Source organism: Aythya fuligula, chromosome 1 (genome assembly GCF_009819795.1).
Source record: "Aythya fuligula isolate bAytFul2 chromosome 1, bAytFul2.pri, whole genome shotgun sequence".
Classification (NCBI taxonomy): domain Eukaryota; kingdom Metazoa; phylum Chordata; class Aves; order Anseriformes; family Anatidae; genus Aythya; species Aythya fuligula.
This window is the reverse complement of record NC_045559.1, coordinates 64443149-64456249: the sequence shown is the minus strand read 5'-3', so window position 1 is coordinate 64456249 and position 13101 is coordinate 64443149. Positions and strand designations below refer to the sequence as shown.

The 13101-nt window shown below is 36.9% G+C and overlaps 1 protein-coding gene across 13 annotated transcripts in view; it reads right to left on the bottom strand.

Moving 5' to 3' along the window:
* The window catches only part of ERC1 (ELKS/RAB6-interacting/CAST family member 1), a 296379-nt gene that overhangs the window by 157524 nt on the left and 125754 nt on the right, over positions 1-13101 (bottom strand). For 7 of the 13 annotated variants that reach the window (XM_032208161.1, XM_032208143.1, XM_032208195.1 and 4 more), the window contains 2 exons: positions 6808-7001; positions 2718-2810 (listed from right to left, as the gene is read on the bottom strand). In XM_032208161.1, coding sequence (XP_032064052.1) covers positions 2718-2810; positions 6808-7001 — 287 coding nt within the window. The remainder of the gene's footprint in view (positions 1-2717; positions 2811-6807; positions 7002-13101) is intronic. The other 6 variants (XM_032208178.1, XM_032208185.1, XM_032208206.1 and 3 more) reach the window with 1 other exon arrangement.

Genomic DNA, 13101 nt, shown 5'->3' with positions numbered 1-13101 from the left:
AGGTCTCTTCCAACCTAGAAATTCTGTGATTCTGTGATTCCTGCCTGCCTGAACATGGAATTTCATGCTTGAACACTGGATTAGGAGGTTCAGTGATGGGGTACCATAGGCAAGCTCATTCAGCCATAGCCTGCATCAGCTCTGACTTCCTGATGTGCCAAGGGCTGGGCTATTCTGGGTTCTGTGGCTGTGTATTTTTAAGCAGCTGCTTCTGCAGTAACACAAAGTTTCGGTTTCCCACAAACGAAAGGAAAAGGGAGAGAATGGGAAATAAAGGACAGCTAAATAAACAACAAACGAGAAAAGTTTATACTATTATAAGAAAAAGGTGAGGATGGATTGAGAAGTCACTATAAAATCATTGTGAGGGCTTCTTTATCTGATCCTCTCTACAGTTACTGGCAATCTCTCTCTCTCTCATCCTTTCTTAGAAGTAGGTTTCAAAAGTGATTTCAGTGTTGATCTTAAGGCATCTTAACAAAGGTTGACTTTCTGAAGGCAGACACTTGCCTTCTGAAAATCAGAATAATTTCAAATGTTGGAATTTAAGTACCTATGAGTAAAACTGTTTGTGTCTTGTATCCTTATCTGTTTACAGCAGTTATAGTGTTATAAAATCTATTACTTTATCCCTTGTGAAACTCCATGTGGGACTTCAGGCCTAATGTTCATTTTGTATGATGACAAAACAAGACTGAAAAGAAAGGATTTCTTCATTTCCAAACTTGGAAATCATGAAAATCTTTACTTTCAACAGATTTGTGTAGTCATTGATGGAGCTGGACTAATTATGGGCCTAACTACTTCTTTCTTTACAAGACCTTGTTCTCAATTTCTTCTCAGGTATTAACAAATTCTGCTGAAATTGTCCATGACAGGTATCAGTCTCACCCTGTTTTCTGGGCGACAATTACAGATGTGCCCTTTACACACCAAAGGCAACATTCTTATGGAAAAACGTGTTCATGTGGTTAAAGACTGTGTCACTTCACTGTGATATATAAGCTCACAAAGGAGGTGAATTAACGTTATATGGCAATCTTCATTTTGGAATGTCTGAAATTTTGAGTGATTAAACTTAGAAATTTAATACTCACTTAATCTAGTGATTTTTGATGGGAAGCAGATGAAAATCTTTAAATTTTGAAGGAGGTGAAGAAAAAGAGATAAAAAAACACTAGTATGCACATGCATGCATCTGAAAGCATAATTAACAACAGAGAATTCTGCTCTGTATTCACACCATTCAACCATGACATAAAAATACTCAATTTGCCTTTGTGATTTAAGGTACCCAAATGCATTAACTGTTTTAAATTGATACTTAATTATTTCATTTTTTCCTGTGCCTGAATAAGAGTTCACATTATTTTTGGATTACTTTAACAAGCCTTCCCATATTATAACATAGAATTATAGATATACCATCTCTTAAGGTTAAAATTAACTGTGATGATTATGACTTTATCAACACCTTCCTGTTCTTTAATTTGATACCATCCCTTTCATTTTAAATTCCTTATATGCCCTGATGCAGTTCTTGTTTAGAAATTCTCTTTTAAAAATCTTTTAAAATGCACAGAAGCAACTTGAAAGCCCTGGACAATTATTGCAAGATATCAGCAGTAGTTTGAAAATATGTATTTCAACTTCAAATTGTTGACTTAAGATAAGCTTAGGGCACAATTTACTACTATAGTTTTCTTTATACTAATTTAGAAAACCACAAATCTGATGGAACACGCAGTTAATTTCTCTCCTCCTCTACCATCCACAGATGCAAACATATTGCCATCTTATAGGCAGAGTAAGATACTTCCTCCTACTGTCCGTGTTTTTCAGCATTCCTTCTGTATCGCCCTACATTTTTGAATCTTTTATTCTTTCTTGAGAAGAAATTTTTAAGATGAGGAGTATCTTTTAGCTTTAAAAAAGCTATACATATCAAAAGATCTAAGGTTTCTTCTTTAACAAGGCATCCTTAAATTCTTTCTAGAAAGACTCACCGAAATCTCTCCCTTAAAAGTCATCATCTTCAGCTGTCCTTAATGGGACTGCTGGTACTCCAAAGGTGGGCACTGTCTTCTTTTGGTCCCCAGTCAAAGTCAAGTTTCCTTCAGAAAAAAAGTGGTAGTGCCCTATGTGCTTACAAGGACTACCTATCCAATACAGTGAGCATACCAAGTTAAAATCTGGTTGAAGTCTGTAACTGCTATCATGACTTCCATACATACAGTGCTTACTTCTGAAACAACATCTACATATGTATTTACTACTGCCTCTTAAGTACATACTTTTTGTTTTCTCCTCTTTTTTTTTTCTCTGTACAGGACAGTAACCACAAAAAAATTAATAACAAGGCAATACTGACCTCTATTAATTGCACATTTTAGAGCACTTGTGTTTTAGATGGTTAGCAGAACTTATATCGGAGATTAGAACCAAAGGTAAAACACAGCAGAAAATTAGACTAAAAAGTACCAGTTTCTACAGAGTTTAAATCAAGAATAGCAGCAACCCTGCTTTGGACTGTGGTCATAACCACCGTGGCAGGACTTGAACGCAGAGACTGTTAGAGCTTGTATTTGGCATAACTAGTTCCTGTTTAATCTAAGAAAACAAGCGTAATTGCAGCAGCCCCAAACAGCAGCAGCAGCAGCAGCAGCCAGCAGTGACATTCCACCCCGTACGGAACAGTAGCCTTACAGAGCACTCACTTTCCCAGGAAGTCCCACACAAACCCCCCTACGTGTTGCGGTGCAGGGACCGACACCTGGTAGGGAGGGTGCAATTTGCGGGAGGCGTGCTTTCTGAGAAAAGGCATAGTCAAAAAACCCCCACACGTACAAAACAAAACAACTCGTGGAACCAGGACGTGACAATATAAATGGAAAGAAAAAGTGAGGAAGGAAACAAGACACAAAATGAAAAGTTACAGAGAGACAGGAGGTTATGGAATGGCAATGCAAAAAGCAAACAGTTCATTAGAAAAAAAGTGAATAACCAGACAGCTACAAAACCTCTACACCACCACAACTGGGACAAAACCAAAACTTTTTGGGCTGTTCACCCACAAAAGAAATGGAAATTTATGGCCCACCTCCCCATAAAAAAAAAAACCAAAATCCTGCCCACAGAGACTATAAATTAGTGAGTTTGTGCTCCAAATCTGATGTTGATTCCAAAGCGTTTTTCAAAAGTTTGCATAGCATGCACCACATTTAATACATTATTTTTGGAAATCTTCCCTCCCATTCACAAGTGAAAAACAAAGTCCCCCACCCAGTAATTGCAACAGTTACTAAAGAGTGGAAGCATTTCCCTATTTTTTTTATTATTATTTTTTTTTAATCTGAACTAAAGGCAGTTTTGCAATCATTGAAAAGGTGCATAATGACAGCCTTCTGCTTTCCACTTCATCTTCCTCTCCTCCTACCTTTTCTCCTTCTGCTTCACTGTACATACCTCTCTAACAGGTGTTTCATTTCTTCTCTTCTACGGACAAAACCAAGTTATTATTTCTCTTCTCCTCCTAGTCCAGTTGTCACATATAACTAGCATAAGGAAAAACTCCAGGGAGAGACTGTCTCTTTTGAAAAATCCCATTTTCATGACTACAGTTACTCTCTGAATGTGACTTATTTCTTCTCATGTTGCCCTACATGCTAAAATAACAGTTCCTAACAGACACAGCTATATTCACTCCTGTTTGCTGACAAATGCTTCTGCAAGCATCAAAGTTCTTATTTACACAGAAGAGTTTGAACAGCTGTAGAGGCATTAGAAGTCATGATTTCTAGCTTACTCTGCATGGACTGGTTTAGGAAGGACTCTTACAAGGCAACATTATCAATTCTTGCCTGGAAACCAAGACTGTAGCTCTAGAACGTCCTCATAATGTGCCTGGATATATCCGTTTAGCATGAAACAATAATTTATAAACAAACATGGTAAACACCTATATTGTATCTATATATATTAAAAAAAAAAAAAAAAAAACAACTATATATTTAATAGGCATGTTAAAATCTCTGCTTTATGTAAAAGCTCACAAGTAGAAAGCAAGCGTTCAGAAAACAGAGATGGGGGGGGGAATTGAAAAGAACTAAGGCAAAATAGAAAGTTCAGCAATTATTCAGATGAGAATGTACTCACTTTGTAGTCATGTAGTCACTACAAAGTATCTGAAATGATACTTTGTAGTATAAATGATATTTATAAATAAAGTGATTATATTGCAGTTCCACCTGAAAAATCATTGTTATTTTGCTAATTTACCACACTAACAATATGTACCTTGGGTCTCCAGAACTTGAGGACCCTTTCCATTCCCACTTACAGTGGTTAATGAATATGAATATTTTCAGATTTTTTTTTCCTTGATTTACATAGCTGCAGTAAATCACATAATAACAAAAGTAGTCTCCTCTTTGACACAGCTGAAATACATGTTAAAATTACTAGAAGCAAAAGAAAAGAAATATTCTATCTCAGTACTGGCAGAAAAGAAAACAAGCTAAGAAGTGAAGAGGGCACTCACTATATATCTTTTAATAATAGCAGAGATCAGTTGGTAAGAAGGAATGGATAGCAGCAAATAGTCAAAGTATTCCACAAAGTTGTTATGGAATGATATCCAGTCACTTTTGGGTTTTATGCTTTCATTGACATAGCATAATTTTGTTTTGTGACTGGTAAGCAGCAGCAAACAACCACTTTAGCACAGAAAACTTAGTAACTGCTTTGCTGATCTCTGGAATTTCATCTTTTCAAAGAAAAAGAGTCTCTATAACTCTTTAATGCCTGGGTGCCAGTGCTTTTATCTATAAAAGAGAAAAAGGTCTGGCTTTGTTTCTCTTCTTTGCTATCTTTTTATAGACTATAAGCTATTTTGATTATAAGCCATTTATATGTATTCATTCAGTTTTTGACACTGAAAGTCCCAATCTGGACTGGAATTTCAGAATGCTAACATAATTTAAAAAAAAAATAAACAGTCAGACATATTAAAACCACGCATAAGAAAATTCTCTTCCTGCCATTCCATTCTCCTCTACGAATCAGATTGTAAGGAATGATTAATATTTCCAATTCGCTTTTCCTGGTCAGTAATTCCTTCTGCATACAGAAAGAATTAAATCACTAAGAACAGATTTCTTCCCCCTACCTTAGTTCTTTTTGATGTTTGTTGCTCCTGACCCCCTCATCAACTCGTAATACTTACATCGGGAATTCAATGCCTGAGATAGACACCTGTAAGGGACTGAAAAATCCTGCAGGAAAACATGACTTGGAACTACTATTTATATTTCTTTAGCTATACTTAATGCACCTTCTCTACCAATCTATTGCCCAAATGCTCTTCTGAATACATGATATATGGAATGGGCTGAAAGTTAAATCATTCAGAAAAAAGGGAAGATGGCTAGGAAGTTCATTATGTTCACTTTTGAGTGTTTGAACTTATACCACAGTTATAAGAAGTAACAAAACAAGATGATCCGTACAACCACAAAGAGAGAAGAAACCTAACTGACAACCTGAACTGCTCTATAACTTTCAAGAAAATAAGAATACATCCTACAGTGAAAGATACAGCTGAGTAAAGCTTTTCAGTCCAGTAGTTTCACTGCAGTACAAGCAAATTATTTGAAGTTAGTGGACTCAGAGGATCTTCTCCCCACATGATTTATCACTGAGATTTTCTTACACAAGATGAAAGAAGAAAAATGAAGGCACACAGCAGATGCTGCGGAAGTTAAAATCTCACCTTCCTGTTAATGCTTTCTCTGAATATCGTGAAAACAATCTCAGATCCCTAGGGTGGCCTTTCTATTAGCAGAGCTTCTTAGAACAGAATTTTTCAAATCATTCAGAGGAGCCCATTATTTGACTATCATCAACTCAATGAAAATCACTATCGCCCTCATGAAGTACCTGAAATATCTTCTCTTTAATTTCTCTCACTTCTCGGACACTATTCTGGCACAAGGCAAATGCAAAGGGGAATAATCAAATTTCCATTTTTCTCTTCTAAGTAAGTGATTCTTTATCATGAATGGTTGAGTAAAAAACAAAACAAAACAAAAACAAACAGGTATTTCTGCTTAGAAAATCTCTCTCAAACCATTAGAAGGTGAGAAAATAACAGAGAAGAGAATCTGTTTCAGGTCATTCTCAAGATCTACTGGATTGTGATGCAAATGTCATGGAATCATAATACACTACCATTTTTGTTTGGGACACTCAAGAGTAGAAAAAATATCTCAATATCCTGTCTCCAACACAAAGATGGAAAATGTTTATTACATTTGGTTTGGACAAAACCTAATCTATTCATTCAGCTTTACATTAGCCAAACTTCACCTGTGTCTCTACCATAACAAAGAGTTTCAATGCCATCTGTCAGAAGAAGGTAACCATCATGAGTTCGTAAAAGTCATTTTTCCTGTTTGATTTTTTTGTGTGTGTGGGAGAACCATACCCGAGGAATTTATTAAACAAAATGAATAAATTGTTCTTCAAATACACTACAGTGTTGGCAACTTTTCCTACCATCTCCACTCCCTGACAGTTCTATCTACCCTTCTAGTTCTATCTTATCAGCTCTGCTTTTGAGGAACTAGTTAATAAGAGCACCCAGTAAGAAAATTTTCACTACTAAAATTAAGTACTGAAGCAGAAAAACACTAATGAGACTTTCCCAAAATAGACACTCCAAGGTTTCTAAGACAAGAAAAACGGAATACGTTATCTCTAACTTTAGGCAGCTCTTTTGTGACTGTAGTAAATTTATACCGTTCTCACCTTTCCAGTTCTGCAATCTTCTTATCCTTATCATTCTTCTCATTTTCCATCTCTTTCAAGATTTCCAGAAGACGATCCACTTCAGCCTGAGCCTTGCCAGATTCTTCCCGATACCGTGTTACCTCCCGTTCCAGCTGCTGCATACGATCACTCAGCTCTGGACTGGCCCTCGCCTCAAGAGTTGCCTCATGAGCCTGTGAGAAAAAGAGTCAGGAAAAACACTTTACTCACACACATACTTTACAGATATTACAATGACTGCAAAACTATATCTACTTCAAAATGAGAAGATTAATTATTAAAGAGAAATGAGCATAGTGTGCATATACCACTTTAAGTATGGGAAATATTTTCCAGGAAGAGAAAAGTTCAGAAATGTTTAAAAAAAATATAGAGAGAGTTCAAAAATTTTAAGTGATTTTTTAACTGAAACAGAACTGACAAAAAAAAAAGTAAACATATGAAAAACATTAAATCTCTTTGAAAGGAAGGAAAAAGAAAATTCCTAAAATACACTTCTATAACAGTGACATAAACATAGAATTAGATATCTGAGATATTTTTTAAACTGGATAATCTAGAAAACCAAATCACAGGTTAATAGCTTCCAACTACTAAATCTGTATGTGAAATTTCAGATAGATTTGCACAGACAGTGCTCTTGAACTGATGTCCTTGTTAGTTATCTCAGAAATACAGATTAATATGAATATGGCTACATAATGAAATTATCTTTGACTAGTTGTTTAGGAAGCATGTTTTAAAATCAGGCTATGAGCACAAGAAGCCTCAGAGGACTGAGGACAAAATGGCTCCAGCTAAGACTCTTTTAATTAATTAATTTAATTATTTTAAGTGGCCTGATTTGTTGTAAAAATGACTAATTTATTAGTAAAATGAATTCAATGGTTCCCACACATAGCAAAGGAAAAGAAAAGGCAGTATTTATGCTTGAGTTTAAACCAGCAGACTGAGGACTATCTTTTCAGGGTCCTAAGGGTAGTTGTCAGCTTGCATCAGGAGAGCTGGGCAAACCATACCTTTGTAAGACATTCCCTCCCTCCCCCTATGCCTGTGGATCTTGAACTGCTATTTGATATTAATCAAAGCTCCTTCAGAACTGCTCAAATTTGCTTCAGTGAATAGCAGGTTTGGCGGAGCTATTCCGCCAACCAAGACTGCCTGTGAACTCAAGGCCTTGCTTTTCCCTGGAACAAACCTACAACAGAACATAAAACTATTGACCTTTCCCCCTGTTGTGTAGCTTGGAAATTTATTTTACAAGCTGCAAATGTTCTGCTCCAAAGCACAGTAAGACTAGATCCAACAGGATAGGACTCTGTTACTTTTAAAGGCAACTGGACAGAACTGCAGCAACATAAACGTCTGGGTTTAAGCTGCTGCTTCCATAGAACCAACCAACAGCAAAGACACGCTTGAAGAAAGCAGTTTAGTTATTCAGCAAAATGAGACTGAAGGAAAATACCTATTCACTGACCTCAGCATTTTAACCTTGGAATCTCCTGTTTTTAATTAAAACTGTTAAAGCCCACACCCTGTTCTAGTGAAATTCTGCTGAATCTCAGAGCAGAGTGGTCCAGGACAGAAGCATGCCTCAATGCCGCTCTTTACTGGGACTGTGAGACGAATCTGGGTTGCTCGAATACTGGAACACAGAATCACCTAGGTTGGAAGAGACCTCCAAGATCACCGAGTCCAACCTCTGACCTAACACTAACAAGTCCTCCACTAAACCACATCACTAAGCTCTACATATAAATGTCTTTTAAAGACCTCCAGCGATGATGACTGAACCACTTCCCTGGGCAGCCCACTCCAATGCCTAACAACCCTTTCGGTAAAAAAGTTCTTCCTAATATCCAACCTAAACCTCCTCTGACGCAACTTTAGCGTAGACCAACCTCCACCTCGCTACAGCCTCCTTTATGATACCTATAGAGAGCCATAAGGTCGCCCCTGAGTCTCCTCTTCTCCAGACTAAGCAACCCCAGCTCCCTCAGCCACTCCTCATAGGACTTGTTCTCCAGACCCCTCACCAGCTTCATTGCCCTTCTTTGGAAAGGGCACACTCCAGCACCTCCATGTCTTTCCTGTAGTGAGGGGCCCAAAACTGAACACAGTACTCACAGTGCGGCCTCATCAGAGCTGAGGAGTGCCAGAGCACTTCATGTTGCAGAGCCTTGGCCATGCAGCAGCCTGCCTGAGGGCCTATGCTAAACAGTCTGGGGTTTGTTTTATTCGAAGCAGGAGTTCCAGATAACTGGATAACCTGCACAGTATTTTATCCTAGAACAAAATGCCTGACAACTACTAGGTCTCTGGGGCTGGGCTCTCTGCAGGACTGCCCAACAACCACCAATCCTGGAAGAACAGAGCCCTTTCTGGAGGCCGTGTGTTTAGGCTCCCCATTTCTGAGAGACTTCCATGTCAAACCTCCCCACTCTGTCACTGAGCTGTAAGTCTGAAAATCCTGCTTCTGAGCTGCTGAGCCAGCTCCAGCTCCAAGTGCGTCCCTGGTGAGCCTGAGAACTTTGTGAAACCTTTTGGAGTTAGGGCTGCCTACGTTTCCACATTCCTTACCGCCAAATAAGCAGTATGAATTAGAGCGCACTTTCCAAGGGTTTATGAGGCAAGTGGAAGTCTAAATAACGTGTTGCCAACACAATGTTGAGGCTGGGAAGACCTTGCAGCAATGAGACAGACAAGTGCATCAGTTCCACTGAACAGCCACAGGCATCAGGGAATGTACTTCGTTTTTGAAAGAGTATCATTGAGTGTTCCTGAAATGCTTTATCAGAAGAAAATGCAAGAAATCTGAAATGTTTGATCTCATTTCCTTTTCAATTATACCTACATTTCAGACAAAAACTCCATCATTCTCTCCCACTTGCTGGTTTGCAGGAACTGGGAATACTGTTTTTGAGGGGTGTCTATGAATAGATGCCTATGGAGGCATCTATTTTTTCCTAAGAGATACTGTGTATAGAGTTAAGTCTAGTTTTTCACCAGAGGCACAGCCTGAATTCTTCTATACTGGATTTGGGTATGTTCCCAACATCTCAAATTGTTTGTTTTAACAAATACTCCTCCAGGTTCTTTAAAGTCATCCAAAATACATACTCAGACAGTCAAGAACGGTGTTGTTTTTGTGTGTGTGTGTGTGTGTTTTTAATAAAAAAGCAAAGCTAGGCTGTTAGCATGGATTACAGAGTTCTCTAGTTCCAAAGAAGTTATAAGACCTAATGCAATTCTACAGTCAAGACAGTTCTGATTTATATTACTCCATGCTAATAAAAGCATCTCCACAACAACCCAAGAGACACTACTGAGAAGAGGAAATCAATTTTATTTTATAGAAAATTAGCCAACAACTCAGTGTGTCTGGTTCTTATAGAATGAAAGAGCTATTTACACGACATAAATTATTAGTTAAGACACGTAACACATGTTATTTGTATATAATGCACATAAGTATGGATACTTTCACCTAACACAAAGAGAATGTTATGTGATATGGTGTAAACTGGAGACCACTTCCTGAGCTGTGAATTACTGACTGAGTGACTTTGGTCCATTTTGTGGCTTATGTACAAAATACGTGTTACATGACCATATCTACAATCCTACTGGATTCATTTATTGTATAGAAGAGAAAACCAATGCATTTGGAGGTTTCCCACAAACTCGTATCAAGATCTGAAACAGATGAAATTGGCTGCCTTCCCAGTGTAACATTGTGTGAAATAATTCAGCAGTATATTAAAAAAAAAAAAAAAGTTGAACAGAAATAATGAATTCCTATATTCATAGTGGGGAAAAAAAATCTAAAATCATACACAAAAAACTTCCCTGGCCCACTAAAGGTACAAAAATTCCAAATACCATTTTCAAAACAGAATAGATATGTAAAGTGCCAAATGAACTAAGACAGTTTCTGCTGTATTAAGAGACCATAAAAAGTACATATTGATAGGTCTGCTTCCAGCTCTGACTGAGGCTTGCTTGTAAATCTGCAGCCTCTTAATATAGTTACAAGCAAGTACGAAAATGTATAAATATATGATTAAAAAATAAATTGAAAAAACAACTTGCTTAGGGTGAAGGAAACACTGTATTTTTCTCTGACAAACGAGGTACATAAGTGAAGGTGTGTCTACACAGGCCATTGAGTTTACCTGATTACAAGCTACTTTAAGTCACTGTTACTATTACTGTTGGCCCTGTCATTAGCTTTTCTCATCTGATTCAGCATGGAGTCCAACAGGTGATTTCAACCTACTTTCAAGAGTGTTTTAAGCTTGTATGTTTCATTCTCCATTAATCTGTATGAGAAACACACACACAAATTTTAGCCAAAATGCAGCACCTTCTTAAACTATGCTAAACTATGGTTAACAAAGCTCATCTGAGCAGTTTTCATCCCTTTCAGTGTAAATTTAATTCCAAATTCAAAGTGGTTCGGGACTGAGAATAGTTGATCTTAACACTCTGGATTTGCTCTCAAAGTTCTTAAGGGTGAGTATAAACTAAGAGGTGGTTTAACAGCTTTCTGCTTTTCTGCTCTTAGCCATTTCCCATCTGGAATGTGGTAAGTGATGGGGTGAGCACTTCGGGTACCTACAGAATAAAAGAAAGAGTGATTGTTCTTCAAATAAATGTACTATAGCTTCTATTGCTTCCACAGAAAATCATTGTATAAAGCCAATTTCTGCATCTAGAGCAAAGACGAACAATTTTTCACAGAAATAACCACTATTTGCAGATGGAGAGGAGAAGAAGGCAAAACACATTGAAAAGAATTTTGTAAGCTAGCATTTCTCATGCCAAAAAATTCTTTACTAAGAGGAAAGGTGATCTTACACAGCTTAATGTATGTCAGAGGCAAGGAAGAAAACAATAGCACAGATCTAATTCTAAAGTCCTAAAATATAAGTAAAAATTCCAAACATTATGACTAAGATTCCAAATCAATATTCCTAAAAGGTTAGCTAAATCAAACAGCAAATAATTCACAGCACTTTCTACTTTTACCTATGAATAGAGACAGTAAATTCAGTTTAACATTTCACATACAAATGTTGCCAAGAACTTTTGGCCACAAAGTAGAAGTTCCCAAGAATATGAAATCCCTTTTTAATTCACCCTCATACCTCCAAGTGTGCATCACATCTCCTGAAAACAGTAAATGCATACACAAATATGAAAAAAATATCATTATTATTTATTGAAAAAGACAAGCACATATAACGATTCTTTTCCTATTGTGATGGCAGCAATTTAAATGATGAAAAATTTGCACTGACTTCCACCATGCCTTTATTAGTTTCAACAAAATTATATATTTGAAAGCAATCCTTTAGCTTCAATGCTCTACACAACATACTGTGATGGTTTTTCAAAAGGGTTGTGCTGGAAGTAAAAGGCTTAGTGAACTCTCTGATATACTTAGTACCAGAAAAAACTTTAGTCTGTCACAAGAAGTTGTTTTTTTATCTTATTTTTAACAAAGTCTTTTAAATCCCCTCCAAGAACTTTATGATCTTTATTAATGTGAATGTAAAATTTTGACACTTGAAAAGCAAGTATTTGGTTGGAATAATTTTATAAAGAAGACAGAAGGTCTAAATGAGAGGAAGATGTCTCAAGAGAACCCATTACTCTAAAAAAGAAAACAACTATGGGAACTTGCATTTTTCTGAAGAGATCAGAAAGACACGAATTCCCATAGCTGATACCAAACATTATCAATTTGCTCTCTTTGGAAATTCCACCAACACAAAAAGTATACAAGGAAAGAAAAGAAATGTCCAAACTATGGTTGTCTTTGCAAGCATACTTCGGCATCCTTATGCATTCCTCTTCTGAATCAGGCTTTAGTGACATGGCCAAAACCTAGTATTTTAAGAAACAGTGTTTCATTCTCTCTCTTCATGCACAGAAGAGATTTACTCAAATAATCAGCAGATACTCAGTATTTGTGAGGATTTGGGGGGCTGGGAGGGTTAATATTCAGTGTGTGGCTCTATGCCTTATTTACTCTGAAGTATACAAGCCACACTTTAAAAGAATGTATTTTCCCAGTTTTCTATCATGCGAATCCTGATATTCACTTAATGCTTTCCTACTATTAGATATATATATATACATATATATATATATATATATATTTTTTTTTTTTCTAAATGGCAATCTTCTTCCTTATATACCTCTGGCTCATTCTCATAATATTTTTCACTCAATACTGAAGATTGCAAGAGGCTGGTAGACAACATT